The following is a 26,107-nucleotide window of genomic DNA, read 5'->3' as shown; positions in this document are numbered from 1 at the left end:
CTAAAAATTAAACAAAACGAAAACCAAAATAATGAAATGAATAAAATAATAAAACAACGTATTTTTAACAAAACTATCAAATAGAACCCATTTTATATTTAAAAACGTTTAAACGATATTTGTTCTTGTCTGAAAACAAGGTTACAAATTATATTTCAAATTAAAACTATTTCTAAAGATTATTTTTCTGAATTTAACTTAATCAAATATTTAATAAAAAATCTGGTAGGGATCATCCCAAAATATGTATAAATCAGATTCCTTAACAATAAAAATATAAAAAATTAATAACTAACTTAAAGTATTTAAAGTACAAAATAAATACCTCATTGAATTCCTCTAATCAAACTAATTTATACTTGTATTTGATTAATGAAGTTTTATTTATTTAGTTTCGTTTCTATATAATAATAATTTAATGCTTGTTAATCGATTGCTCGTGTACATTTCATTGGCTTTTATATTATAAGACTCCCATCAGTGTTTCTGTTCGTTTGAGTGATTTTTTTTTGACTTTGTGTGAGAAAAAGATTTTTTTCAAATAAAACTTTATTGAGTTTTAATTTCGTGTTGCAAACTTTTGTTTTGTTTTTTATCTAATATCTTAAAATTCAGCTAATACTGTTGTGGGTTTTGTATTATTTGGGCAAGTTCAAGTATACCTTGAAAAATATATTTTTCAATAAAAAAAACTCGAGCCCTATTGAAAAAGTAAAATTTGGTTTTAAAACTCGATAAGGTGTTAAAAGTATACCATTTTTCCTAACTAAAGATCATTTGATTAGATATTATAGGATATTTAATGATTATTTAATTAACTTAAATACAAGCTTTATCAGAACAACCAATTTTCGATTTTATTAAATTTTACCGTAAATCTAAACACAAATAGATATTTTGATTCGAATAATTTTGATCTGGATTAAACTATTAAAATTATTGTACGACCTTTACATTGCCTGATACCAATCTTTCTCCACTTATTTTCTCTAATAACACGTAAATATCTTTTTCTATCTTTTATAAACTTAAAGACCAAACATACATAAATCTATTCCGATAAATATAAGTGTATAGGTTTCCAATCGGATTTAAAACTTAACAGGGTCTCAATTAATTCCATGTTCTGCTCCCATTACAATTACATTTATAAAATACTATTGGTATAGGGATTTCCACCTTGGGATCTCCGATTTGGCACATTTATGTACTAAGCTGAACTAATGGCTAAGTCAACAATTGTTCACTTCAGAATTGTAAGTTAAAGTTTAATTGGTAACTTGCGTCTAAAAACGTTTTGCCGTAAAATTAAAAACTTATATAGCTCAAGACCTATATAAAATATATGTGGCTAGAAAACCGCTTAAAAGCATGGAGTAAATGCTTTCATTACACTGCGACAATGTGTTCTGGTAGGAGAATACTTTAGATCGGGATTTGGTGAACCCCTTTTTCAAGATTCTTTTAATGTGTTGTGAGAACTATTCAAAACCTTTTCAATTTTTTTTAGGATAATTGATATAAAGCATTTGGCTGATTTGTCGTTTCATCATCTGAGATTACTAAACTTAGAGCATAGATGCCCAAAATTAGTTTAGAGGTTTGACTCTGGATATTCCCATTTGGGCATGCCTGCTTTTGACACTTGGATTGGAACTCAGTTGGATAGGATCGAACAGCCTGCGCTACCAATACTGACGAAATACTAAACGTAATGGCGCAGAGTTCGTGGCAACTTGAATTAATCATATATATTCATTTAATAACTTTAATCTTAAGTATTGTGTTTCGATTTGTGTTTTATTAGCTAAATAACAATTAAACATTTGTATTCTTGTATTCCATTATTCGATGATTAAACAGTGCATTAAAATTTGTTCAACTCGTTTAACGTTTCCGCTCAATATACCCCATATATATTTAAATGTTGAATTGATCTATAACATTATCATATATAAGTACCGCTCAAAGGCAACTCAAACTACACCGACCTACGGGCTTCTGCCACCATCTCGATTATTTAAGGTATTTTATTTGATTTGTTATGTTTTGTAATGTTTGATTAAAATGTCTTTTACTTGAATTTGATTTGATTTTCTAACGCTTCAAGGGGAGCTATAATTGTTTTAAGTTTTCTATGCAGCTTGTAAGATTCTTGGGTTTTCATTTTGTTTTGTTTGCTTGTCGTAAATCAGTCTCAGTTACAAATAAGTTGGTTATAAGTACTTGGATCGTGTGTAAAAGTCGAAGAGTCGTTCTAAAAATTTCCAAGGCAACGGAACAAATGAAAAGGCTGCATTCGTTAAGCACACGCAATTGGGTTTTTGGGGTTCCTTGGGAATTCCGTGGGGCTCCCACCCTATTGGTCACTGAGCTCATCCGAGTCATGGAACTTGGGCGGCGGATCCACACGTATATCCAGTCCGCAGGCGTACCGCTCATACTCAATGGGTTCGGACTCGTAGTCCGACAGGAAATCGGGATAGGGAAGCACTTGTCGAGCCTGGGGACCCATCCCTTGATTCTTGTCCTGTGCCACTCCTTTGGGTGCACCCCTTCTTATGGTGCCCGATCCTGATGCTCCCGCTTCTCCCCCGAACCCACTGCAGCTGTCCTCACTAGAATTGGCCAACTCGTCGGACAATCCACCGCCTCGGGTCTCGTACTCACTCTCCTCCGGGTTGCAATAACTTCGCCCGTGATAGGGTCGAACTTGGGGTACTCCCCCCGAAAACCCTGATGTACTTGCCGCCGTGGAGTCCTCCCGCTTCAGCTGTCTTTTCTTAGTCCGAGCTGGCTTCACCGGCTGTCCTGTGACCGGAGGCATTGGATGATTATCAGGTGCTGGAACCTGCACCGGATTAGGACGATCCATTACCAAGGCCTGGTGATACATGGGCTTGGTGATGTGACTCAGGCGGTCGTAACGGGGAAAACCCATCTCGTCGACATTGTCGCTCATGTCCAGACTCTCAAATTTTCCACTGTATTGGGGATAGTCGTCATACTCGTCTGTTTGCTCCTGATCCCTTTCCAGTTCCTCGTCGAACTCGAGATACTGGTCATCCCGCTGGCACGACGAATATTCCGAGCTGCCCGAATCAACTTCCGGTACATAGCCCTCTGAGCATTCCGAACTCTCCGCTTGCTCTAACAGAGCTGCAGCGGTCATATTGGCCCTCATCCTTTTGGCGGGTAACTGACGCTTCTTGCGGTAGCCCCTACTTCTCATTTTCGCCTCCTGACCCCGCACGTCCAACGAGCTGTCCGTATCATTGCCACTAGGAGGACTCTTCAGGGAAGTAGCCATTGCTCCAGCACTCAGCTGACTTGCCCCTTTCCTTGGGGGTTTCTGTAGCAACTGATTTGGTGGTGACTCTGAGCTTAAACTGCTGGAGTAGTAAGGTGAACAGCGGACCAACTTATCCGCCCGCTGAGGCATTTGTGGAGAATTGGGTTCCGTACTCTCGCTGTTGAGCGTATTGGTGGTGGTGGTTGTGTTGGTGGCCGAGGACGTGGAGTGTGGATCCCTCTCCTCGTCGATTCTTATGGGCAGCTCCTGTGACGACTGCTGAGACTTGCTGAGCATGTGCTCGTGGAAGGAGCTCGACTGGCGCAACTGCTTGCTTGTGGTCTTGAACTCACGGATCTGGGTCTTGGAGAGGGTCCGATCATCATAGCTGTGGTGCTTGGCCAGCGGTTTGGGTGGAGGGGCAACCACTTCGCCGGGCAAATCGCTGGGCGTCACAATCGGGGGCACCGTAGGCACGGGTGGTGGTGCAGGCTTAGGCTTTACCACGGTCGGAGCAACAGCACTTTGAGCTTTTTTCTCCTCGGCCTCAGCAGCTTCGGCTGCCTGCTCTGCCAGTCCAGGTTGCTTCATTTTGTTAAGCAAAGCCTGCATAATCGGACGAGTAACGGCAGGTTTTGGTTTCGTGGGCGGTTGGGGGGCCCTAGGCTTCTGGCGCAACTGCTGGGGCTGTTGGGTTTGGATCTGAGTAGTGGCCGGCGCAGGGAGCTGGGGTCCTGAAGCTACACCATGGAGCGGCACAAACTCCTGGCTCTGATAGCGCTCCGTTAGCTTCTCGGTGTGCGCATACAAACGCTCAACAAATGGCGACTCGGACTCGGAACATATTTCCTGACTCTGATATAGCTTAGACATCATCTCCAGCGATCGTCGTTTCCGAGCTGCGGCACTTGTCTCCGGACCAGTTTGAGTGTCGACGAGCTCCTGAGCAGCTCTCGCCTGATTGCCATTGCTGCCGCTTCTTCTATGAACCTGTGGCAAGGCACAACGCTTCTCCTCGCTGGGTGAGCTTAAGCTGGTTTTATTTCCCGACAGTGCCTGCTTAAGAGGAAGATACTCCCCTGCGGTCACGCCGACCAGTGTGCGACTGCTTGAAGTAGACCACTCGCTGATGGTGTGGGCCATTTCGGTAAGAGTCAATGTAGTGTCATCACTACGAGTGGCTGAGGTAGGCTCACTCAACTTGTCCGTCTCGGAATTGGATAGCATGTCATATCGCAAACCATCGGATGAACCATTATCACCGCTGAACTTGTGCGAGAAGCTGCTGCCACCACTCTGCTCGTTTAGGCTTTCAGCAGATTTATTTATCGAACTAATACTCGATTTGGTCTGATTTGATTTCTCGCTCTTAGGACATGAGTGTGTGGACACGGCGGAAAGGCTATCTGATCCGGAGAGATTAGCATACTGGCGCACGGTGTTGGTTCCCGTGGACCATTCCGAGATGCTGAGACCAATTGAGGTGTCCTCCGAGTGGGAGCTATGGGTGCACTTCTTCTGCTGCATTCCACCCATCCTTACCGTTCCATCGAGATCTGTGCCTAGGGAGCTCGTTTCCTCCTCTGAGTGACTGGAGTGGCTGCACTTTTTGCAGCTCGCTCCACCTCCACCGCTGCTCAAGCGAGCCTCGTAGTTCCTCCGCACAGTAGTCTGATCCTCCAGATAGGTGGTGCTCCCAGACAGAATGTCGTCAATGGATGTGTCCGAATTGTTGGAGCCTCTCGAAAGCTTTCTAAGTTGAGCATCTGGTGATAGCTGCACTTTAATAGTCCCCGGCATGAAAACATCATCGCTAGAGAAAAGCTCTTCTTCTGAGAGAGGGCTTCTAGGAGCTGGTGATCTAGTGGGCTGGGCGACAATCACTTCGGGACTAGAGTTCTTCCGCTGAACCCTTGCAGTGGCCTGAGTGGAGGAGGTGCTACAGCTCACATTTAGCGAGGACGAAAGGCAGGAGGCCGCACTTAGAGTGGAGCTAAGGCAGCTCACAGTATCTGGTTGTAATTGCTCACTGCCAAAATCATTATCATCAAATGCTGCCGACATAAGGTATGCGGTGTCCTCGTAGGGCAGAACTTTGGCCACATCAGGAGGACCTACTGCCATCTCCTCATCCAGGACCACCTTATCAGCACTTTGGGCTTCGCTAGCATAATATGTTTCAATACTCTCTACAATTATGGGAGCTCCAATGGCACTTGAGGGAGGCGAAGGCCAGTCTAGGGAATCCTGTGACTGCTGGAACGACAAGCTCGCTTTCCAGCAGAACGACTTGGGCACCGGTTTGTCCAAATCCGGCATGGCATACATCGAGTCGGCCGGCTTCACCGGCACATGATCGAAGGGAATCTCCGGCAAAGGCCAGTCCTCCGAGTCTTGACTACCTGCATTGGAAAGACACATGAGTGTGTGTCGTTCCACATCGTCGCCATGCAGTTCATCAACATGGGTAACAGAAAAGCGTCCTGTCACTAGGGTTGGTGATTTCGGTTCATTAAGACTTCCCAAGCTGGAGAGACGATCACCAGTTGCTGAGTCGCAGGGAATCTCCGGCATCTCTGCCGAGGTGCGACGATCTGCATCCGAAATGTAAGCAAGATTAGTATTGCTCCTCGAATCCGAGCTTAGACTGGGCTGGTGATCTGTAGACCCCACAGACTCATCCCGCATGCTGACGGAATGGGTAGAGGCCTTGCTCACGTCATCCTCCATGCTAGACTTTTCGGATGCAGTGCTACGTTCCGAGATCCTTGAGAGAGTTCTGCCCAAGGTAAAGCCAGTACTGTATCCAATAATGTCCGTGGGGTTCACACCAATCCCACCCAAACTACTAGTCATAGCTGGGTAACCAAACGTGGCCGGAAAGTCATTAAGCTCGTCCTGATAACTAACATCGCTGGCGTCCTTCTGCTCATCTGGAGAAACCTCCTTCACGTCACTGTCAGAGGAGTCCCGCAAGGGATTTTGTGCATCATATCGCTCATAGCCCCCATCCGTTTCCACATGATGCCAAGGATCATCTGTGCTGGAGCTGTTTGAGCTCTCGATGGGAAAAGGGCGCCAGGTGCTTTGTTGCTCCTTTTGAGCTAGATCGCCACGCCTTTGCGCCGCTCCTAGAGACCCAGAACTGCTTTCCGTCTCAAATGACCCACGCGACTCTACACTTAAGGAGCCCTTGGAGTCGAAACTGGATTTTGATTCCTGTGAACTGCGATCACTGCCCGATTTTCCTGGTTCCGCCCGTGTTACCGAGAGTTTCTTTCCCGCATTAGCCCTTGCTGGCTTCTCAATCCGCGGTGGTTTCCGCGATCCACCAGAACTAGATTCACTGTCTTCGGTGCGTGCCCCGCCCCTATCCAATATTTTGGCAATGCGTTCCTCTATAGGATCGAGGTAGCACTCTGTGCTGGTACCCAAATCGATCGGGCTCTGCTTTTCTAGCGTCGGTGTGCTCGGTTTCTTGGCAACCAAGACTTTGGGCTCGTTGGTGGGAGTTTGCTCGTTAGATCCCGTGGGTGTGATTTCATCCTTTCCCATTTCCAACTGAAGCATGCGCTGCTTGAGTTCTTCGCACTTTCGCGCCTCCTCTTTTCCAAACTCCTGCGATATTCCTAGAGGCCGGGCAATAGAACAGCTGACGCTAGACTCCTCCTCCACTGAACTCTTGTCCTTTCCCACCGACAGACTCCAATCTTGTTGTCTTTGCGGACTTGTGTCCTTTTCCCCACTCGTCCAGGAATCTGAGCTCTTGGAACGGTCGCTTTGCTTCTCCAGGCTGTGTTTTTTCTTGTTGCTGTCCGAAGAGCTTGTATACTTCTCAAAGGTCTCCAGCACGGACTTCTCGATTTGGGGACTTGCATTAGGTGGAGTTAAGAGGATATTTAAATCTGAAGTGGGAGTGGCGCAGTTTGAGTACTCAAGCGGGTTCGCATCTTCCAAAGTAGCCTGTGTTTCAAAAACATTTCGATCCGGTTCCAAGGTACGTGGCTCATTGTCGGAAGTATCAGATCCTATGAATTCGTCACATTCTACGGTGATCCAGGAGCCTGTTTCATCACTGCGACTGCGATCCAGACTCAGCCTGTTTGTATCTTGCCTCCCAACTTTTAGGTGGCGCCTCTCGGAAGAATTGTCGTCTTCCTCGATGGATGGCTCTTCACATTCTATGGTGGGCACTCGGTGCGGATATCCCTCTGTTCCAGCGGCTGCCCCCGGGATTGGCGACTTGCTTGCTGGTGAGTGGCTATCATCAGCCGAGACAAAAGAGTCCAGACTTTCAGCCGTGGATGGCTTACGACTGAAGGCCCCTTCGCTGTCGCGTGCATCTTCGGAAGGAAGCGACCGTTTGAGGATCTCCAGGGACCTGCGCTCTGAGATCACCGCTTGCATATCAATATCCTCCTGATGGGGCTGAAAAAATAATATATACTTAGTGAACCCCTTTCAATGCCAAACGGTTAATTTTATTTGAGTTCATAAATATCTTGCGATGTCTGACTTCTTACTTTTGTAACTTTCTGTTCACTAAAACCATCGCTGATCAAGAAATCAAATAAAATCATGCCAGTGCTTACCTCTTGGACTTGATATTGGTGGGCAAACATTCGACGATCCCCGACAGCACTCCTAGCCACTGGCGCTGGTTTCTCCTCATTTTTCTTTGCCGCCTCGGTTGCCTGTCTTTTGTCATCGAGACTACGTGCTTTGACGTCGGGACCGAGATAATGATGCTCGGCCGGTCTCTCTAGACTACTCGACTTTCCGTCTATCTTCTTATGGACAACATTACCCTCGATCTTCTGCTTCAGCTCCTGTGCTTTGGCTATTTTCTTGGGCGATTTAATGAGCATGTCTTCGGGAGCGTCGGACTTCTCAGAGTCTTCAAAAGATTTATTGCGATCCTCAAAGCTTCGATTGGCTTTGTCTAGTTTGTCGGGGCTTCGTCCTTCGTCAAAGCTGCGGCTGAATTTCACAAGTGAATTGTCAAGTTTTCTGGGACTCTTGGCGATGAGAACGTGATCCTCAGCCTTTGATTTAAACTCTGTTTCAATAATTATCTTGTCGCCGTCGGTTTTTACCAGGATTTTATCTTCGGGAGCGGGAAAGGCCGGTAATGTGTCCTTTACTGGACTTAGCATAGTGATGGTTTGTTTCATGGCTGATTCGTATAGCTTCTGCTGGCGTTCTTTGCGCTTGGCAATATCTGCCTCGGTCTCTTCTTGGGATTTGCTCTTGTCCTTGCTCAGGCGGCGCATCTCAATGGATCGAGGACGCTCCTTGGGACTGGATTTCTTACTTCCCCTTCCATCTCTTGCTTTTATATCATCCGCACTGGTTCGCCGTGACTCCGGACGACTTCTAGACACTGGTTTTCCTTTATAGGGTTCCGACGTCTTAAGTTTCCCCTTACCAGTACTTTCAATACTGCTGGCTCTTGAAACACCTGGCGAAGTCTTTCGGGAGCTGTTGGCTGAGCTGTAGGGCGACCAGTCAGTGAATCGGTACTTTGGTATGTTCAGGATGAGGTGATCCCCGCTCCTAAGCTTCATCTTTGACTTCTTCTTGTCCTTAATTTTAACGCCCTGTAAGGCAATCTTCTCTATATACCGCAGTTGGTTGAGCAATTGGGCCTCCTCGCTGTCGATGGTGACTGCGCTGAGCAGCGAATCTCTGCCATTTGTTTGGTAGCTGCTCTGCGTGGGTATGGAGCCTGCGCATGAGTGAACGCTATCGGCGGTGTCTTCGTCCAGCGCCGCAGCTTGGCCTTCCCGCTCCAACGACTTTTCCTCGAGAATCTCTGCCTCCTCCTCAAAGCCCACTGTATCGTCCTTTGAAGAGAATGCGTTCATGGGCGGTAGGCGGTGAAGCGAGATAACAGGGGTGTCCAGGCTCTTGGTTCGTCTCTCTGCTGACGGTGATTGCTGCTGAGTGGCTTTCTGGCGCTGCAAGGACACTGATCCTTCCGAGAGATTCAGACGTGCATGGGCAAACAGAATGGGAGCATGACCTTTGGAGCGCATCACAATCGAAGAGTCGATGATCTCCTCGATTAACTTCACTTTGGACTTAGATCCGCTGGCTGTTTGCTTCTTTAGAGTGTAGTCAATGTCTGAGCCAGTGATTCGTTCCTCGTGGCATGTTTCGTAAATGTCGTCGTTGCTGCGGAAAAACTCGGCGTGCTCCAAAATAGGTGAGGGGATGTTCTCGTTCCTCTGATAATCATTTGTGCACTCGTCAATGCGTCCCCGCATCGGCATATGTGGTTCATCCTCTGAAGAAGGAATCGAAATAGAGCGCTCTGAGATTCGTCTCAGTTCAGAGGCATTCGCATACTGAGGGTCCAGTTTTTGTGTTTGGTACCGACTCTCCAGATCAGCCAGTCGCCTACACTGAGGAGGCGACCCCTCAATCTCTGTAGAGCTCATTGTCTGCCCACGTCCCCAAGCCGCCGATATAAGCCTGCTCTGTTCAATGCGAAGAATAGACTCGATCTCCTTACGTGATTGCGGAGGCGAGAACTCCAAGCGATCGGGTATAGCCTCTGCTGAACCAAACACATCATCCGAGTCCAAGCTTTCGTCATCGGAGGAGAAGGAGGTAATACGGGTTTTGCCTTTCTTTGACTTTCCAGCCGACTTGGTCTTGGGGATAACCCTTGGTTTATTGGCCTTTCGTGAGTTGGCCTGTAGCTCCTTGCGAAGACTCTGAATGAGCTCCATTTGTTTTTGCTCCAGTTTCTGCTGCTGCATGCTCTCTGTTCGCGAGCTGGTAGCTGAATCGCTTTCAATCTGGCTTAGTTTTTTGTTCAGTTTCTCCAGCGTTGAGGCATCCATCTGCTTGGTGATATCCCGTTTTGGTGACGACAGATGGATTGTTGGTATGGTCTTGTCGATCTCCAACGTAACTGGGTCCACTTTTGATAGGTCAATATTTTGGGTGAAGAGGAATTCCTTGGTGTCCGGAGGCAACAGACTGTCGAGAATATCAGGCAGGAAGTCGGTAGTGCCAGCCCCGGAAACTCCGCAACTCTTCGGTGACTTAGGCGATTTCGGAGATTTTGGAGATTTTGGCGACTTCGGGGACTTTGGAGACTTGGGCTTTGTGTGTTTCTTCTCGCTGGGTGAAGGAGCCGTTCCATTCATGATGTGGCGCTTGTGAAGCACATACGGAATGTCCTCCTTTAGAACTTTGGTAAAACGCCTCTCGTAATCCCTGAAGAAACTCTTTGGAAGCTCAAAGCCCGTCTTTGGCAACTCCTGAGCAACTTGCGAAGCGGAAGTGCCATCGTAACATTTTGGAATTTCAAAATTACCGTGTGCCTTGCAAAGAGGTGGAGCACTTGGGATCTGCTTGTAGATGTAGTCCTCATCGCTGGAGTTTGAGTCCGCTGGAGTAAGATCAATAGACTTCTGGTGCATAAGCACGTGACGGCGAGAATTACTTCCTAAACGGGCGCGGTTGGCCAGCGAGTTAGGATCGCTCTTGGTGCGCTCCACCGTAGCGTGAGATGAGTAATTGAGGGGCACCATAATCGGATTGTATTCCTCAAAGTGCGTTTTAGCTATTAGTTCCTCCTTGCGTGTTATCTTCTGGTGGGCCATAAGCCGAGCCTGTTGCTTCTCAAACTCTGATACAAGCTCGGGAGTCAATGGATACTCCGGGCTCTGCTTGCTCTTCTCGTCCTTGGGCTGCTGGCCTTCCCACTGCTTGGTATACTTTTGAATGCATTCTATTCGATCTTGGTCGAAACTGAAGATATTCTCACTGTCCGATCGTCGACGGAAAGCAGATATCTTGCAGGATTGTGAGTTGCCCCTTTTTATGGGAGCCATCTGATCAAGCGAATCTCCTGTTTGAATATCCTTTTCTCGACAGCGTTTTCCCGAAGCCGGAGTCGATACGGATTCCGGAGACTTACTGCCAAAGGATTTGGCATTGCGTTCAATCTCTACATTTTGAAGACTAATTGAGTGCACCTTTGAGGTCTTGTGCGTCTTGTTGCTGGGGAACGTGGAGTAAGTGTCACGACTGTCATAGAACGAACTGTTTGCAGTGGAGCTATGTGTGTCGGAAAGCAGGCAATCGTGACTCTTAACCTTTGGCCTTGAGTATAGACCCTCGGGTGTTGGCTCTATGCCGGTTTCGACGGCGTCGTAGTAATCACTTTTCGATTCTTGACTGGAGGCTGCGAATTTCTCGTAGAGCTCCTTCTTAGAGAACTGCTTCACTTTTTTGCCGGTGGTGGTGGGCATTTCATAGTTGCGGCCGAAGCAATCACCCACTAATGATTCCTTGGAGTCCTGGCTAGAAGCCACTGAAGTTTTGCTCTTCGTCGTCTCCCGTGACTTTTTGCTGTCCGTATGATAGAGACTGTCTCGCGACTTCTTACTAGAGTCTGAGCTGCGCGAAATCTTCGTTTCAAACATCTCACTTTGACTCTCTTGGCTGGATGTACGCGTCAGGGCCTCCTGGATCTTCTTGTAAAAGTTGCCGTCCGACTTGACTGACAGCTTCTCGCGCGGCAGGTATCGGGGATCTTCGGCGTCCCATATCTCATTCATAATATCCGCTGCTGACTTGGATTTGACATCGATTGCCGAGCGGTACTTGTGCTGCTGATGCCCCTCAGATACCGACTCGTCGTCACTCGGTATGTAGTTTCCCGAATCAAGGGAGCAGGAGCGCATATGGTCCTCGGAGCGGCCACGACCTCCAAAGAAGTCAATATCGTACTTCTCCAGAAGTTCGTAGCTGTCCTGCGAAATGTCGTCTTGGGAACCCGAGTAGTCTAGGTGCTGGCCAAGCTGACGGCGGTGCTCCTGTGTGTTGTAAGTGCTACCCGGATAACTGGAGGAGTACACCTTGCTCTGCGGCAATGGAGAGAAGTCTTGGTGCGCATCGATCGAGTGGTTCTTGGTCACATACAAAGAATGACGGGAATCGTCGTAGCGCGTCACTGGTGAATCGATACGATTGGAGGAAAGGAACTCCTTGTCGAAGGCGGTCATCGGTTTGGGAAGCTCCCGATCGTAATAGGTGGTACTGTAGCGCTCGAAAAGATCTTTGCAAGAGCTACTCTTTAGCCAGGACTCGCGCTCTACTTGATCATAGATATTCTCGCCCTCCTCACCATCTTCTTCATCCTCTTCATCATCCATGTAGTGGGCGGCTGCCTCCTCGGGTTTTACAAACTGAGTAGTAGAATATAGGTTGCCGGAAGTCATCTGATACTCGAGTTTCTCCGAGGAGGATGACAGACGGGTAGGCGGAAGGATACCCACTGAGTGATGAGTGATGTAGTGGCTGTCATAAGAATCCACTGAATCTACTCCAGATAGCTCTGAGTTTCGGGGAAGTGAGTGAGTGTGCCGGGAGCTCTGCGAATCCATCGAGGGTGTCAGGTAATTTTCGGATTGGGCCAGCTTTGTACGCTCCCCTTGACCGTACCGCTTGGTGCCAAATCCAGTGCCAAAGTAGGAGGAGGAAGATGACTCAGAGGGGTGATTGAGGTCATTGTGATATTGATAGTTGCCACTGTTGTAACTCCTTTCCTGGACAGCAGCCGCATAAGCTGAGGTGCTTGGCTGTTGCAGGAGAACAGGAACTTGACTTAGACCCATTTGCTTGGCTCTTGTGTACTGAAGTATTGACTGATCTATGAATTCATCGCTGAAATGTTTCTCACGGATCTTGGACTTGGCTTTGCGATTAACAGTTGCATAGATGTCATTCCGTTCGTTGAGATTTAGGTGCTCGCTGTTCGAGATCTTGTGCTCCTGATGAGCGGAGCTGTGAAAGTCTGGATACTTGTAGTGGCCCATGTCGTTGATGTCGGTGTAGATTATGTTGTCCGTCTCAGTTTCGGTCGAGTTGGCATTAGCGTTGTTGAGCATGCACTGCTTAGACATCGAATAACTGGTACTGCTATAATGGACTGGCGTGGCAGTTTGCGACTGGGACTCCTGTGACCGAAGCTGCGGACGATGGGCACTGGCCAAGCCCGAGGCCAAAGCCGAGGCCGATGCTGCCGCCGCTGAGGCTGCCTCCATAGTCTCCCGATTGATGGTAGATGCCGTCAAGTCCGAATCCGCTTCCTCCTCGACTAATTCCTCCTCCTCCTCCTCCCCCATAGGCTCCCCCTCCTCCTCCGTGTCCACAGTTCCCGGGTCCTCCGCCTCCTCCTCCAACTCCATGGAGCTGTTGAGATCCACCGAACGACCCGCTGTGCTGATGTTGTGGATAGTGTTGTGGTTGGTGCTGCTGCTGTGCGTGTTGATGCTGATGAGCTGCGGCGACGCAGGGACAAACGCTTGGGATCCCACTGAGACTCGACGAGGGGTGCTGCTGCTGTACAAGTGGGACAAGTGGCTCAGACCTTAACGCGCCGGATGAAACAACAATTCCGAATTAAGCAATCAACGGGAATCAGGATTATGGAAACAAAACGAAATCGAAATCATACCGAACTGAACTCATCAGACCACAAAACAAACTCTGAACTCTGAAACAGAAATCATTATATAGAAAAACCCCACATTGTGGGTGAAAAATCATACACTATTGCTAGGTAGTAAGATTAACTTAACCATGTAAAACATAAGTTACTTAATTGAGAGGGAGTAAATCATAGGAACCCTATTAACTCTAAGTAATCATTTAAAGTATAAATATTTTATATTAATTTACTACATAACTTAAATGCGAATCCAGGGAAACAACACTCCAGAGTGTAATTGATAAATTTAATTGTATGAATTAAGGATAACGCAAAAATGTTGAATTCATAAGCGTCTAGAACCAGACGGGGACTCACCTAAATTGTGATCGCCTGGATGCACACGAGCCTGATCGGGACCGCGCTGTTGGAGGAGGCTGCTGTGGCTGGGCGAAGTCCACGACTGCGGACCCTGGGGCGAAAGCGAGCGGTTCGAATTCATTTGGTCCATAGCCACTACCGAGTGGTGTTGCCGTTCCGCCGCCGCCGCCGAGCACTCCGCTTCCTCCGGGGAGGTTGGCGAGTCCGCTGCATAGTTCTTCGTCTGATAGATCTCCACCTGGGCTGCTGTGACCTACGGAGGTGTTTTGGGGCGGTTATTGGCTTGGTTGAGGAACGCGTCGCTAGAAGAACTCACTTGAGAACGCATGTGGTCGATAGGATTGTCTCGTCGGCGATCCAAGGTATCCGCTGCCTTCTTCGTCAGAGAAGGGGTCATCGAGTCGCTGCATTGATTGCGATAGTCCCATGCCGCTGCAGCGTGCAATCAGAAGGCAATTCCAAATTAAAACGAAATCATTACAAATCATAGAGCATACACTATTGAAACACAATAACTCGACTTGACAAGACATTATTCATTCATCATCAGCTAGCAAAATAAGCCCGAACTCAAAATTCAAATGAAGACGAACCAAATGAGATCGAATCGAATACATATATTCATCAAAACGGGTAACGAAATAAATACAAACCAGTGTCAATTGGGAGTAGGGGATTGGCTGAAATGCTGGAATTCACATACGTATGCGATTGACTTCGGCTACTAGCATTCAGTGGCCCTTGCCGGAATGACTGAGACCTGCAGCAAAAGAAAAGACAAGAGGATACCACGTTTTATATTTTCACATGCTCAGTTTTTGGGTTCTTTTTTAGGTATTTTCTTTAGTTTTAGAATGTTTTCTTAGGTTTTAGTTTTGCGTTTTCTTTAAGGTTTATTTTAGTTCGAGAGTTTCGTTAGATTAGCACAGTTTGGTTGAAAGTTTGTGGATCGGTTTTGAGTTGAGAGCATTGCTTAACTTAGCGAAGTCATTTCAGTTTAAAATATAATAAACAAAAGTATTAACTGAAGGGTTTTACAGTTAGCTAGTAAGCAACTATAAAATGCAGAACGTAACACAACCATATATTCACACTACTGGGGCTCGGATCTATTAATTCCATTTGAACGACAAACGTTCTTTAGATAGTTAGAATAAACAAACTGATTTCGCGAACAAAATCAATTCTCAATAACATCGATCAAATACTATGGGATATTTATTTAAGGAGCAACCGTCTAATTTACTACACATTTAGGGGAAGCAAAGGGAAAGGTTTATTAACGTGTTAAGCTTGCTTACCATCTACGTTATGCTTGTGGTACAGTCTAGACAACAACACACAAAAACGTACGACAATAGGAGCTTTGGGGGAATTACCACTAGATGATTATTTTAAAATATAACTTTTTAGTGCAAGCCAAACTAGGTATGATTTTTTCCCCTTATCGATAAATGGCAATGGCAATGATTTAAATATTTGTGAGTCTTATAGCGTGGAGGGAAGTGGTTTGGATGGATGGTAAAGAAATCAGAATGATCTGAGGAGGCGTACATATAAGGAGATGCCAATTCGGTTATTGATTCGTTTCACTAAGTCAATGACTATCTACAATTATTTTTAATTTGTACTTTACACTTTAAAATAATTAGCACACGCATATACTTTCACATATAGATACACACTCCCACATTGGGTAGTGAAAAAAATGAAGAATGGTAATTTAAGTGTAAATACAAAAAATAAATTTTTAATCAATGGTGGTGGTAATTGAAATGCTTGTCGTTCTTTGCTGTACATTTGACTAGATTTGGGTTTTTGTTTTGGGGGTTTCTTTAATTTTTTATTGAACTATTTATTCGTTTTTGTGCTATTTTTAATTGTTGCAGTTTCAGTTTTTGTACCAATTGGTTTTTAAATCCTCTTCTCTTTTCTAAGGCGCACCATTTTGACCTTGTTTTTTTTTGCATGTTGTGTTTTTTGGGATTTTTGTATCAGTTGGATGGGTAGTAAGTAGAAAGAAATACATTTAAAAGTAACAAACAAAAACCACAATAAACGTGTGTCATAAAAAGTGTAAAGAAATAACGAACGAACGAGTCGAGTTAGATGAGAACGAAGTCATGAAAATGTAGACTGATGAACATATTATTTGTATTTGCTTAAAAATATAATTATATTTGAATATAGAGATTATTTATAATGCTCGTAAGAAATGGAAAATCATTTTGAGACAAAATTTATTTGCTTAAGGAAATATAAGTTGCAAAGCCAAAGCTTGATTAAATCCTTCTTTAACAATAAATGTAAATAAAAGGAAGCATGTCAATGAAGAACTCAAGCAACTTTTGCCACAATAATTTCAAGTTGATTTTAATAAAATAAACACGAGAATTGGTAATATCTTTGACGTTTAAATCTGGGATTACAAATTAATGTCATTTCAGCGTAATCCGCTGCCTACCTTTGGAAGTTTTGACGCTTTACGTAATTCTCGCGCACAAACTCGATAATCTGCTTCTGCGTCTTGCCGCTATAGCTGCAATGGAACGTGTATAAATATTTTATTGCATATTCTATAACAATAGACTAAATAATCCTACCGGAATGAGCTGCCCCGTGACAACACGCGAGTTTTGCGCCTGGGCGTGTTTTGTACGGCTGTGCACCGGAAGAATCCATGATTTTCAACGCATTTCTTCCAAAAGTTCTTGCACTCGTTTCGGCCTTCGAAAAAGAACTCCACGGTGTCCTTGTAATACCCCTAAAAGAATATAATAATTTTGAATTTGGCGTTTGGCCCCTTTGAACGGACAACTTACATAACCCTCCGGGTGCAGTTTGACCAGAAAGCGCTTGCGCTTGAAGGAAATCTTGCGTATCTTTGCCCAAGAGAAGGTGTTGATGCGCGTGATGTTCTGGAAGACTGTGATGCCCATGTGGGCAACAGCTAGATTAAGTGGAACCCCCTCCACGTCCTTTGCCTGATGCATTTTCATGCCGTAAAGCTCACACCTCCGTGCCGTCTCCAAAAGGTTAAGATCCGCCTCTGCCGGGGATTGACCGCTGATGACAAAAAACAGAAAATAATTATAATGAATTGTCTTGTATATGTATATACCAATCCACTTACACATGCTTTTTGTGGTTTTCCATAATCTTGCGCTGCATTGTGGCATCCTGGTGGGGCACAAAGCGGTATGACGACAGATACGTGTGGTCGGGATAGTCCTCGGGCACAAAGTCGCCGCATGAAGCCTGTACAATGTAGCTGGCCATCAGGGCCGCCGTGTTGTCATTGCACTGCAAACTACCCGTAGCCAAGTCCCGTTTGACTTGCAGGCAGAACAAATACCTATAATTACAAGGCATTATAAGTTGAAATTACCATGGCACAATATGAACTGATATTAGGCTCGGTATAGCTGTTATCCTACCTGGTATACTCCTCTTCTAGTTGCGCTGGATCGGGAGTATAGAACTTGATGCAAAAGCGCAGCACTGGATCGATGAGTGATAGTCCCACCTGGCGATTCATCGGCTTCTCCAGATCCAGCCAATATTTGGTATGTGTGGACACTTCCTGGTATTCCAAGCCAAAGTAGTCGGCCTCAAGTAAATTTAGCTGGCGGCAAACTTGTTCAAACAGCACACGTCCCAGAGCCTTAGCCTAAAAAGGAGTTTAATTTAAATTTTAATAAAGTTAAGTTGTTAAAATCGTTTTTTTTTAACTAGATGTAAATAAAGTTCCAAATATGTGATCAAAATTAATTTTCACTACACCTATAAAGTGGTTTAAAGATTACACTACTGAGAATTGTACGGATTTGGAAATGGTTATTTAGGAACTCATGTGTCCCCCCATTGTTACCGAAAATGGGATTTCGAAGTGTTAAGCAGTTATTAAGCATCAATTAGTAAGTAAATGACTTTTGTCCGAGAGGCCTAATAAGTGGCATGCCGCAATGACGAAAGAGCAACAACTTAGTTCCAGAAGAAAGCTTGGAGCTTGGTCAAGATGACCGAATTCGTTGAGCTCGTTAAATTCCAATTTAACTTGCAGTTTGCGGCTCATCCGAGATGAGGCCACACGCCAAATCATTTGTGGGCGTTGCGCCGGATTGCATTTGAATAAATTTCAATTGGGTTGACGGCTGCAATTAAGTGTTTAAAGCATTGGTCGCGTCGGCAATATGACCACACATTGGGGAAGGCACTTAGATATCAGCCAAACTAATACTGAATTTTGTACACAAGAAACCACAAATTCTTCGGATAAACAAGGCATGGTATATGATGAAATCATTATGCAAAGCCACTCCCAATTCGGTCTTTGGATGAGAAGGTCTTAAACGCTTTTACTTAATTGGTTCTAGTAATCAGAAGCTACACAAATATAAATCAGATACACCTGGACTACCTATTAATTTCTGCACATATATCTACGGCATAGCACGTGTTAAGATTCCAATTTCAATTTGCTAAAATCGACTGGTCTTGTGTTTGGCTCCTGGAATATATTAATTTGGAATCAAGGAACAATCCCTGGCCGATGCTTTGCCTTTCGGAAATAAAGGGATTCGCCTAGCGCCGCCAACCAATCAGGCAGAGTGCTTTGTCAGTTCGACTTGGCCCATAAAAGCGGGCAACAATCTATCAGAGTGTGAAATGTTTGGCAAGGGGTGCCAGCATTATATTAAACCCTCTCGGCCCCTTGTGTGATATTTAAATATTTTATGCTTCAAATTGTATATACGCCCTGATCCAAAACGCAACAAATTCGTTGGCTGACATCCAAATTGCTTTTGCGGCTTTTTAGCGCATCCAACGAACGGAATTGGGCGGGGCTGGTCTGCATATTAAATAAACATAAACTCCAGAGCCGATAAAAATAGGGCGTAAGCGACAGTTTCTCAGTTTCCGTTGTTAACTTGATACCTATAGGATCAACAAGCACAAAAGCTATATTTGCAAGCAATGCGAGTAAGCAAAGGAATTTTCCCATTCACTAACACTTTTTTAAGCTTTAAAAAAAGTAGAATTTTACCTACAAATTTATATAATCTTAGCACCATTGTGTAGGCAGTTCTTCTTTGTGCTATAAAATTCACATATTTCAGTGTAATTGTTATATATTATTGTATATTTTGGTAATTGTTGGACATTCTGTTTGTTAAGAAGGGTAAGATCACGAAATAGATCATGCAATAACATATATGGCAATTTAAAATGTTTAAGAAACTTGCGAAGATGAGTTCCTATTTAGTCCATTGAAGCTTGTTTTTGGATTTTTTGCTACGAATAAATATAGTTAAATTTGTTTAATGAAGAGAACTAACATGACAATAAAACCATTTTTAAGTTCATCAAAACTCAAATGAAACCAAATGATTTATGATTAACAACTACAATAAGAACTCTATGAAGACCCCTGGACCGTCGGGAACCTAGTGAAAGCTTTGTTTTCCCCCGTTTAATGCATTTATGCCACTTGTTTCTTGCCGCTAACGCCATTCTGTGGCCCAACAAGAACGATAAAACCATACTAGATCTGGAAAATATTTTCCACTAGTTGTCAACTAAAATGTTATTTGCACACTTTTTGAAACCACTCCCATTCCGGGATGTTTTAATTAATTTGGCAACCAACAAAGGGATGGGAGCCTCAATACGAATGTGTGCCAAAGTTCTTCTGAGAGTCGCCTGCATCGCCCCTCCTCGCCCGCGACCGCAGTCACTGTTTCCCGTTTTCGCAACCAGGACTCAGAATGAGGCTACTGCCACGCCCAAGCTCTGACATTTTCCTGGCCCAGACAAGCAGGCTTACACGCATATATATGCTGGCCATTCATTGGGAGCGTGGTCTCTCAGAGCCATTTATCTTTTTGGGCCAATTTCAGGATCTTCTCCAACTACAAAACAAACCAATTAACTTTGGCGACTTCTGCAGGCACCGAGAACGGAAATGGCAAAACGACGGGAAGCTTTTCAATGCAAGCCACCCTTTCCACCAACTTTATACACCTACATACAGTCAGGCCCATTCGAAAAGTTGGCCCACAATTGTCGGTTGTTCAATTTGTCGCCATCGAGAGACAGAAGCGGGACACGGAGCATAGACAAATGCATGGAAGCCCCTGCAAGCAGGTGCCCTCCCTACACTGGCAAAAACAAATATGTTGGCGAAACTGAATCCTGAAATTAAGCTTAACACTTCCGAAATAAACTTATAACATTTTTATTTAAAAGGAATAGGTAATTGGAAAAAGATTTTAGATTTTGAAAACTCGATTATGAAATGTAAGTCAGAACAAAGTGTAAATATGTCTATTCGAGACAATTTCCTAATCAACAATACATATTTTTGCAGTGCATGCGAAACTGTGGTAACAGGAAAGGAAAGGGGAGGCGGTGGTAAAGCAGGGCGTTACCTCTCATCTCGTTCCACTTGTACTGTCCTTGCCTACTGAATGGCCTCAGCTAACCCCATTGATATTCATATTGTGTTATACAAATCGGAGACCTCAAATACCAATTAAAGCCGTACTTTACCAGAAAATATTACAATTTAAATTTAAAAGGCAGTTTAATAATAAACAAGGAAGAACACTATAGTCAAGTACCTCGACTATCAGATACCCGTTACTCAGCTAAATAGAGATATGCAAGTAGCAAAGCGAGATTAAAATGCGCCACCTACCGGCGGTATACAGATTTAAGCGTTATTGGCGTTAGAGTGGGCGTGGCACTTTTTTTTTGGACCAATCGGTAGGTATTGACGAGACCAATACATTTCAGTTAAAATTTTTTATCTAGCATAAAAATTGTGGGCGTCACAGGTTATCGCGGTTTGTGGGAGTTGGAGTGGGCTTGGCATATTCGCGTAACAAACTTGCGCTGCGTATAAGGCTACGGAATCTAAATCTGAAATCCCAATTCTCTATCTTTGATAGTTTCCGAGATATCCACGTTCATATTTACGATTTTTTGAAGTTTGTGGGCGGTTTATGGGGGTTAGGGTGGGCGTGGCAAACTTTTTTTTGGGTATTGATGAGAACATTACATTTCAGTTAAAATTTTTATTCTAGCATCAAAACTGTAGGAGCCACAGTTTTCGGCGGTTTGTGGGCCTTAGAGTGGGCGTGGCACTCTACTGAAACAAACTTGCGCTGCTCCCATAGTTTCCGAGATCTCAGCGTTCATCCGGACAGACAGACGGACAGACGGACATGGCTAGATCGACTCGGCTAGTGATCCTGATCAAGAATATATATACTTTATGGGGTCGGAAACGCTTCCTTCTGCCTGTTACATACTTTCCGACGAATCTAGTATACCCTTTTACTCTACGAGTAACGAATATAAAAATATACTCGCCAAGGGTTCTGCCCTTAATAATAAAATATTCTAGTTAAGGGGAAGAAAAATTCAATACAGAATATGGTTTGAATATTTAAAAGCCATTGTAAGTCATTGTAAAACAAAATCAACAAGGAAGAACGCTATAGTCGAGTACCTCGACTATCAGATACCCGTTACTCAAAGGGAAATGGAGATATGCAAGCAGCAAAGCGAAATTAAAATGCGCCACCTACCGGCGGTAGACAGATTTAAGCGTTATGGGCGTTAGAGTGGGCGTGGCAAAATTATTTTTGGATCAATTGATAGGTATTGACGACACCAATACATTTCAGTTAAAATTTTTTATCTAGCATGCAAATTGTGGGCGTCACAGGTTTTCGCGGTTTGTGGGCGTTTAAGTGGGCGTGGCAAACTTTTTTTTAGGTCAATCGATAGGTATTGATGAGAACAATACATTTCAGTTAAAATTTTCTATCTAGCATCAAAACTGTAGGAGTTACAGTTTTGGGCGGTTTGTGGGCGTTAGAGTGGGCGTGGCAGTCTACTGAAACAAACTTGCGCTGCGTAAGAAGCTCAGGAATCTGTACGCCAAATCTCAATAGCCTAGCTCTCATAGTTTCCGAGATCTCAGCGTTCATCCGGACGGACAGACAGACGGACAGACGGACAGACGGTCAGACGGACAGACGGACAGACGGACAGACGGACAGACGGACATGGCTAGATCGACTCGGCTAGTGATCCTGATCAAGAATATATATACTTTATGAGGTCGGAAACGCTTCCTTCTGCCTGTTACATACTTTCCGACGAATCTAGTATACCCTTTTACTCTACGAGTAACGGGTATAAAAAGTTTAATTTATTGGATTTTCCGTAGTTTAAATTACTGGGCACATCTGTAACCCCTATCTGTTCTAGAAAATAGTTTTTTGACTTTTCAACCTTCAAAGTCCATTAATACCTATTGTTTGCGTCATAGCTTTATACATTTTCAAATTGGCTTTTATTATTCTGCATTATCAGCAAAACTCTCTCAACTCATCGAGATAAGCTTTTTAGCACTGTTTGCACCCACAAGAAAGATGTACAAACAGAGCATATAATTTGGCAACTCAAAAATGCTTTTATTGAACAGATAAATAAAATGACATAAAAGTAAAAAGATTTTTTTATTTATTATTTAGAAATAGCAAATGAAATAATTTATTTTTACCGTAAACAATTTTACTGTAAATGAATACCAACCTTTGGCTCTAAGAAATAAAACATTTGTTTGGATTTGTATGTACCTAACCAAATTGTAGGAAAAGTTGATAGAAAAATTAAACACTACTAAGCCAAACACGTTGGTAAAAGAAAACTTGAGAGAATACTAACGTTAAAATTGTACGCCAAGGACTAATTGCATTTAAACTAACTAACCCCTAAAGTCTTTACCCCACTCCCCCCACGATTAAAAGGTTAAACAATGAAGACCTAAACGTCTACTTCATACCATTGGTTTCTAAATCTTATTGGAAAGCAAAGTTATCTTCCGATTTGAAAGTGTAGCTGGTCAAGTGCCGTCCGCAAGGTTTCACCACAACCACATCGTCCTCGTGCTATTCACCTACCTCATTCACATTCAAAACCATATTACAGTTTACAAGCCACAAAACCCATTAGAAACGCTGATTAATAATGCAGTTGACCGACCATGCAACAATATTCGTTTATAGTTAGGGCCAACACACAGGCAAAAGCAGTCCTGAAGTTGGGAAAATGAATCTAAAAGGGTTGGGTGCCACAGGCCCTCTCAAGGCTTAGATTTTAAAAATGCAACCACGTCAATATATATAGTATGTTACATGTACTCTGTGCTTTGCAAGAATTTCTGTGCACAGAAAAATTGCGACATGATTGAATTTTTAATGCGACAAGAAAGAGGGATTCCGCTGATGTGGACATTTGATTTGTTCCAGAAGAACTTTTTATCGAAGCACTTAGATTTGAATTTAAAATTTTGTGTTATAGGTAGTATTGTGCGCCATTAGGAATCACAATATTTTTCATTTGTATTTTCAATACTTATGAACCTTAATTTGATATTTAAATTCCAAAATTTTAACTTCCTACCTATAGGCCTTAAGATATCTTTACACCCAAAAAAAAAATCGCCCTTAAATCAAGAAATTCGCCTTTAAATCAAGAAAATCGCCTATGATTTTCACCCAACGGCGACTCACCTTTATTTTAAATAAATAATTTTCTTGAACTTATGGTTTGCCATTTCTGGAAATAATGACAAATTTTTCTTAAATGTATGGTAAAAAACCTTAAAATTAAGGAAAAATTTATTAAAATAAAAAAAAAAATATTTATAATGTAAGATTACATTACATTTTACATTTTACATTTTACACCTCACATTTGAGGAATTTGGTTGGATTTTAAATGGATAAAACCGTTTCTAATTTTAATGGCAATTATTACATGGGAATACAGTCTGAAAATTTGTATATTTACCTGAATTTATTAAAGATTTAATTTATATAAATACTTTTTATAAACATATAAATAAATATAACAAATGGAAAAATCCTTAACCTCAGACAACCCCGGCGTGAACTCGAACCCGCAACTGCTCACACCATAGCCAGACGTCTTAACCTTTCGGCCACGCGTGCTTCTTGTCACACAATGACTAAAGAGAGACTAGGTGTTTTTGGTCCAGCTTTACGCATACCAATTACGTTTATTTTAATCTTAACCTTTTTAACAACCGTTTAAACAATTTGGTAAATAGAAAAGTGAAACTAATAAGAATAAACATTACATAAACTAAAAAGAAAAAAAAAATAAAAAAAAGGGTACACTTGCCGTGGCGTGGGCTCGAACCAGGTACTTTTGTTCGATTGTTTATTGACCGGATGTCTTTACCAGCTAGACCACCATCAAAATGTACAAAAAAAAGTCACTTTCTCTTAAAATATGGGTATTTCTTTCCTAAATTTAAGTAAGAATTTACCATTATTTCAAGAAAAAAAATCAAGAAAAATTCGCCATTAGTTTAAGAAAAAAATACGGTTCTTGCTCTTCTTCATTACAAAAAAAAAATTAATTATGGCGAATTCTTGAAATTGTAGGCATTTTTTCTATAATCAAGAAAATATTTCTTAATTCAATAGCGTTTTGAAATCACGGGCGATTTTCTAATATTTATGGTGATTTTTTTTTTGAGTGTAGAAATGCCAGTGGAAAAAGCAGATAAAACGGCACTTGAAACTACTTCTTGTTTTGGGTAAAAAGTTGAGTTTGCCAGGGGCGAATGCAAAAGAGGGAAATGCCAAGAAAAGAATGCAGATAGCGAGTGCCTGAATCTCGCACACAAATAGTTTTGTGTGGAGAACTTTACATCATTTACCGAGCTGGGGCATTGCCTGAAGTACAACTGTTTCACGAAAAGGTTAGCCCAGAAGCCCGACTACGACTACCAGAATAGACGGTAGCTGCAGCCAACCCCATCCTGAGACCAGCAGTCCAAAACCACAACGCCCACCCCCTCCACTTGCCCCAACCGAAAACCACCCAAACAATGGCAACCATTTTGATGTTGCCTGAAACATTTCCACTTCTCGCTGGCCCTCTTGTTCGCCTGTTGAAGCCTTTGGAATGTGTCTACCGTTTCAGGGGAAAATGGAGGTTACACTCGCACTGCAAGTTTAGGAATGTCGAAGGCTAGCTAGGCCCAAATAATCTATTTCTAACGTTTCTCCAAAAATTAAGGGTCCCAAGGAACTAGACAGATAGAAGGATCGGTAGACGAGGAGTGACCAAAATGTAACCATCTTAATGATCTCAAGGCTTTTTTATTTAAAAATTGCTTTCCCAGTACCATCTTCAGAATTTATTTTATCTTTTAGGTTAAAAGCAACTTGTAATTCTAGGATCGACATTTTTTTGAGTGCACACGTTTGGGCGTGGCCACTTGAACTGCGAAGCAAAAATGGTAAGCCTTTCACTAGGCCGGGCTAATGGAGCCAGGAAGTGGCGCAAAGAACAACAGCAACATGAACAAACTGCGCAAACTACGGCAGAATCCATTAACCAACACAAAGTGCCTGACAACAGGCCCAAGAATTCGACTAAGGGTTGCCGAGCAAGGAGTGAAAAAAATAAGCCAAAAGTATTTTGGGGAAATCCAGTTGCATTAATGCTATTCTTGGTCTACAGTCAGGCAAGTGCTGCCGAATCTGCCAACAGTTCAAAGACCCCGAATGAATCACTCTTCTATAATAAAATAAAACTAAAATGTATTTGATGGCCTGGAAACCAAGGTACCCCGTACCTCATTCACAAGTTATATAGTAAGGGAAGTCAATACAAAATATCTAAAAAGAAGACGGTTTTTGGAAAACGTACATTACTAAACCATCACATAAAATTATCATATCTTTAATGACATTTTATTATTACACAACAAATTCCTTATTTATACAAAACGAAAACCGTTCTATGTGGAGCTGTTGAAGTAGCCACATGGATCGGGAAAAGAAGGGCGATGGCTGGACCACAGAGCGGAAGTACTGCACCTGCAACCAGCCCCTGTCTGCTCTTCCTGTTGATTTCAACATGTG

General features: G+C 43.4%; 1 protein-coding gene across 3 annotated transcripts in view; it reads right to left on the bottom strand.

Annotated features, from left to right (window-relative positions):
- The window catches only part of Cdep (Chondrocyte-derived ezrin-like domain containing protein), a 39,592-nt gene that overhangs the window by 3,855 nt on the left and 9,630 nt on the right, over window positions 1-26,107 (bottom strand). The window contains exons 3-12 of one of the 3 annotated variants that reach the window (XM_036819227.3): window positions 17,564-17,796; window positions 17,260-17,481; window positions 16,949-17,192; window positions 16,730-16,890; window positions 16,591-16,665; window positions 14,780-14,886; window positions 14,443-14,558; window positions 14,124-14,379; window positions 7,885-13,685; window positions 2-7,720 (exon numbers count right to left, since the gene is read on the bottom strand). In XM_036819227.3, coding sequence (XP_036675122.3) covers window positions 2,360-7,720; window positions 7,885-13,685; window positions 14,124-14,379; window positions 14,443-14,558; window positions 14,780-14,886; window positions 16,591-16,665; window positions 16,730-16,890; window positions 16,949-17,192; window positions 17,260-17,481; window positions 17,564-17,796 — 12,576 coding nt within the window. In that variant the 3' untranslated portion in view covers window positions 2-2,359. Of the gene's footprint in view, window position 1; window positions 7,721-7,884; window positions 13,686-14,123; window positions 14,380-14,442; window positions 14,559-14,779; window positions 14,887-16,590; window positions 16,666-16,729; window positions 16,891-16,948; window positions 17,193-17,259; window positions 17,482-17,563; window positions 17,797-26,107 lie in introns of those variants that run through there. The other 2 variants (XM_036819229.3, XM_065866405.2) reach the window with 2 other exon arrangements.

Source organism: Drosophila suzukii, chromosome 3 (genome assembly GCF_043229965.1).
Source record: "Drosophila suzukii chromosome 3, CBGP_Dsuzu_IsoJpt1.0, whole genome shotgun sequence".
In the NCBI taxonomy this organism is placed as follows: domain Eukaryota; kingdom Metazoa; phylum Arthropoda; class Insecta; order Diptera; family Drosophilidae; genus Drosophila; species Drosophila suzukii.
Note: the sequence above shows the minus strand (reverse complement) of the source record. Positions and strands in the feature narration are given on the sequence as shown.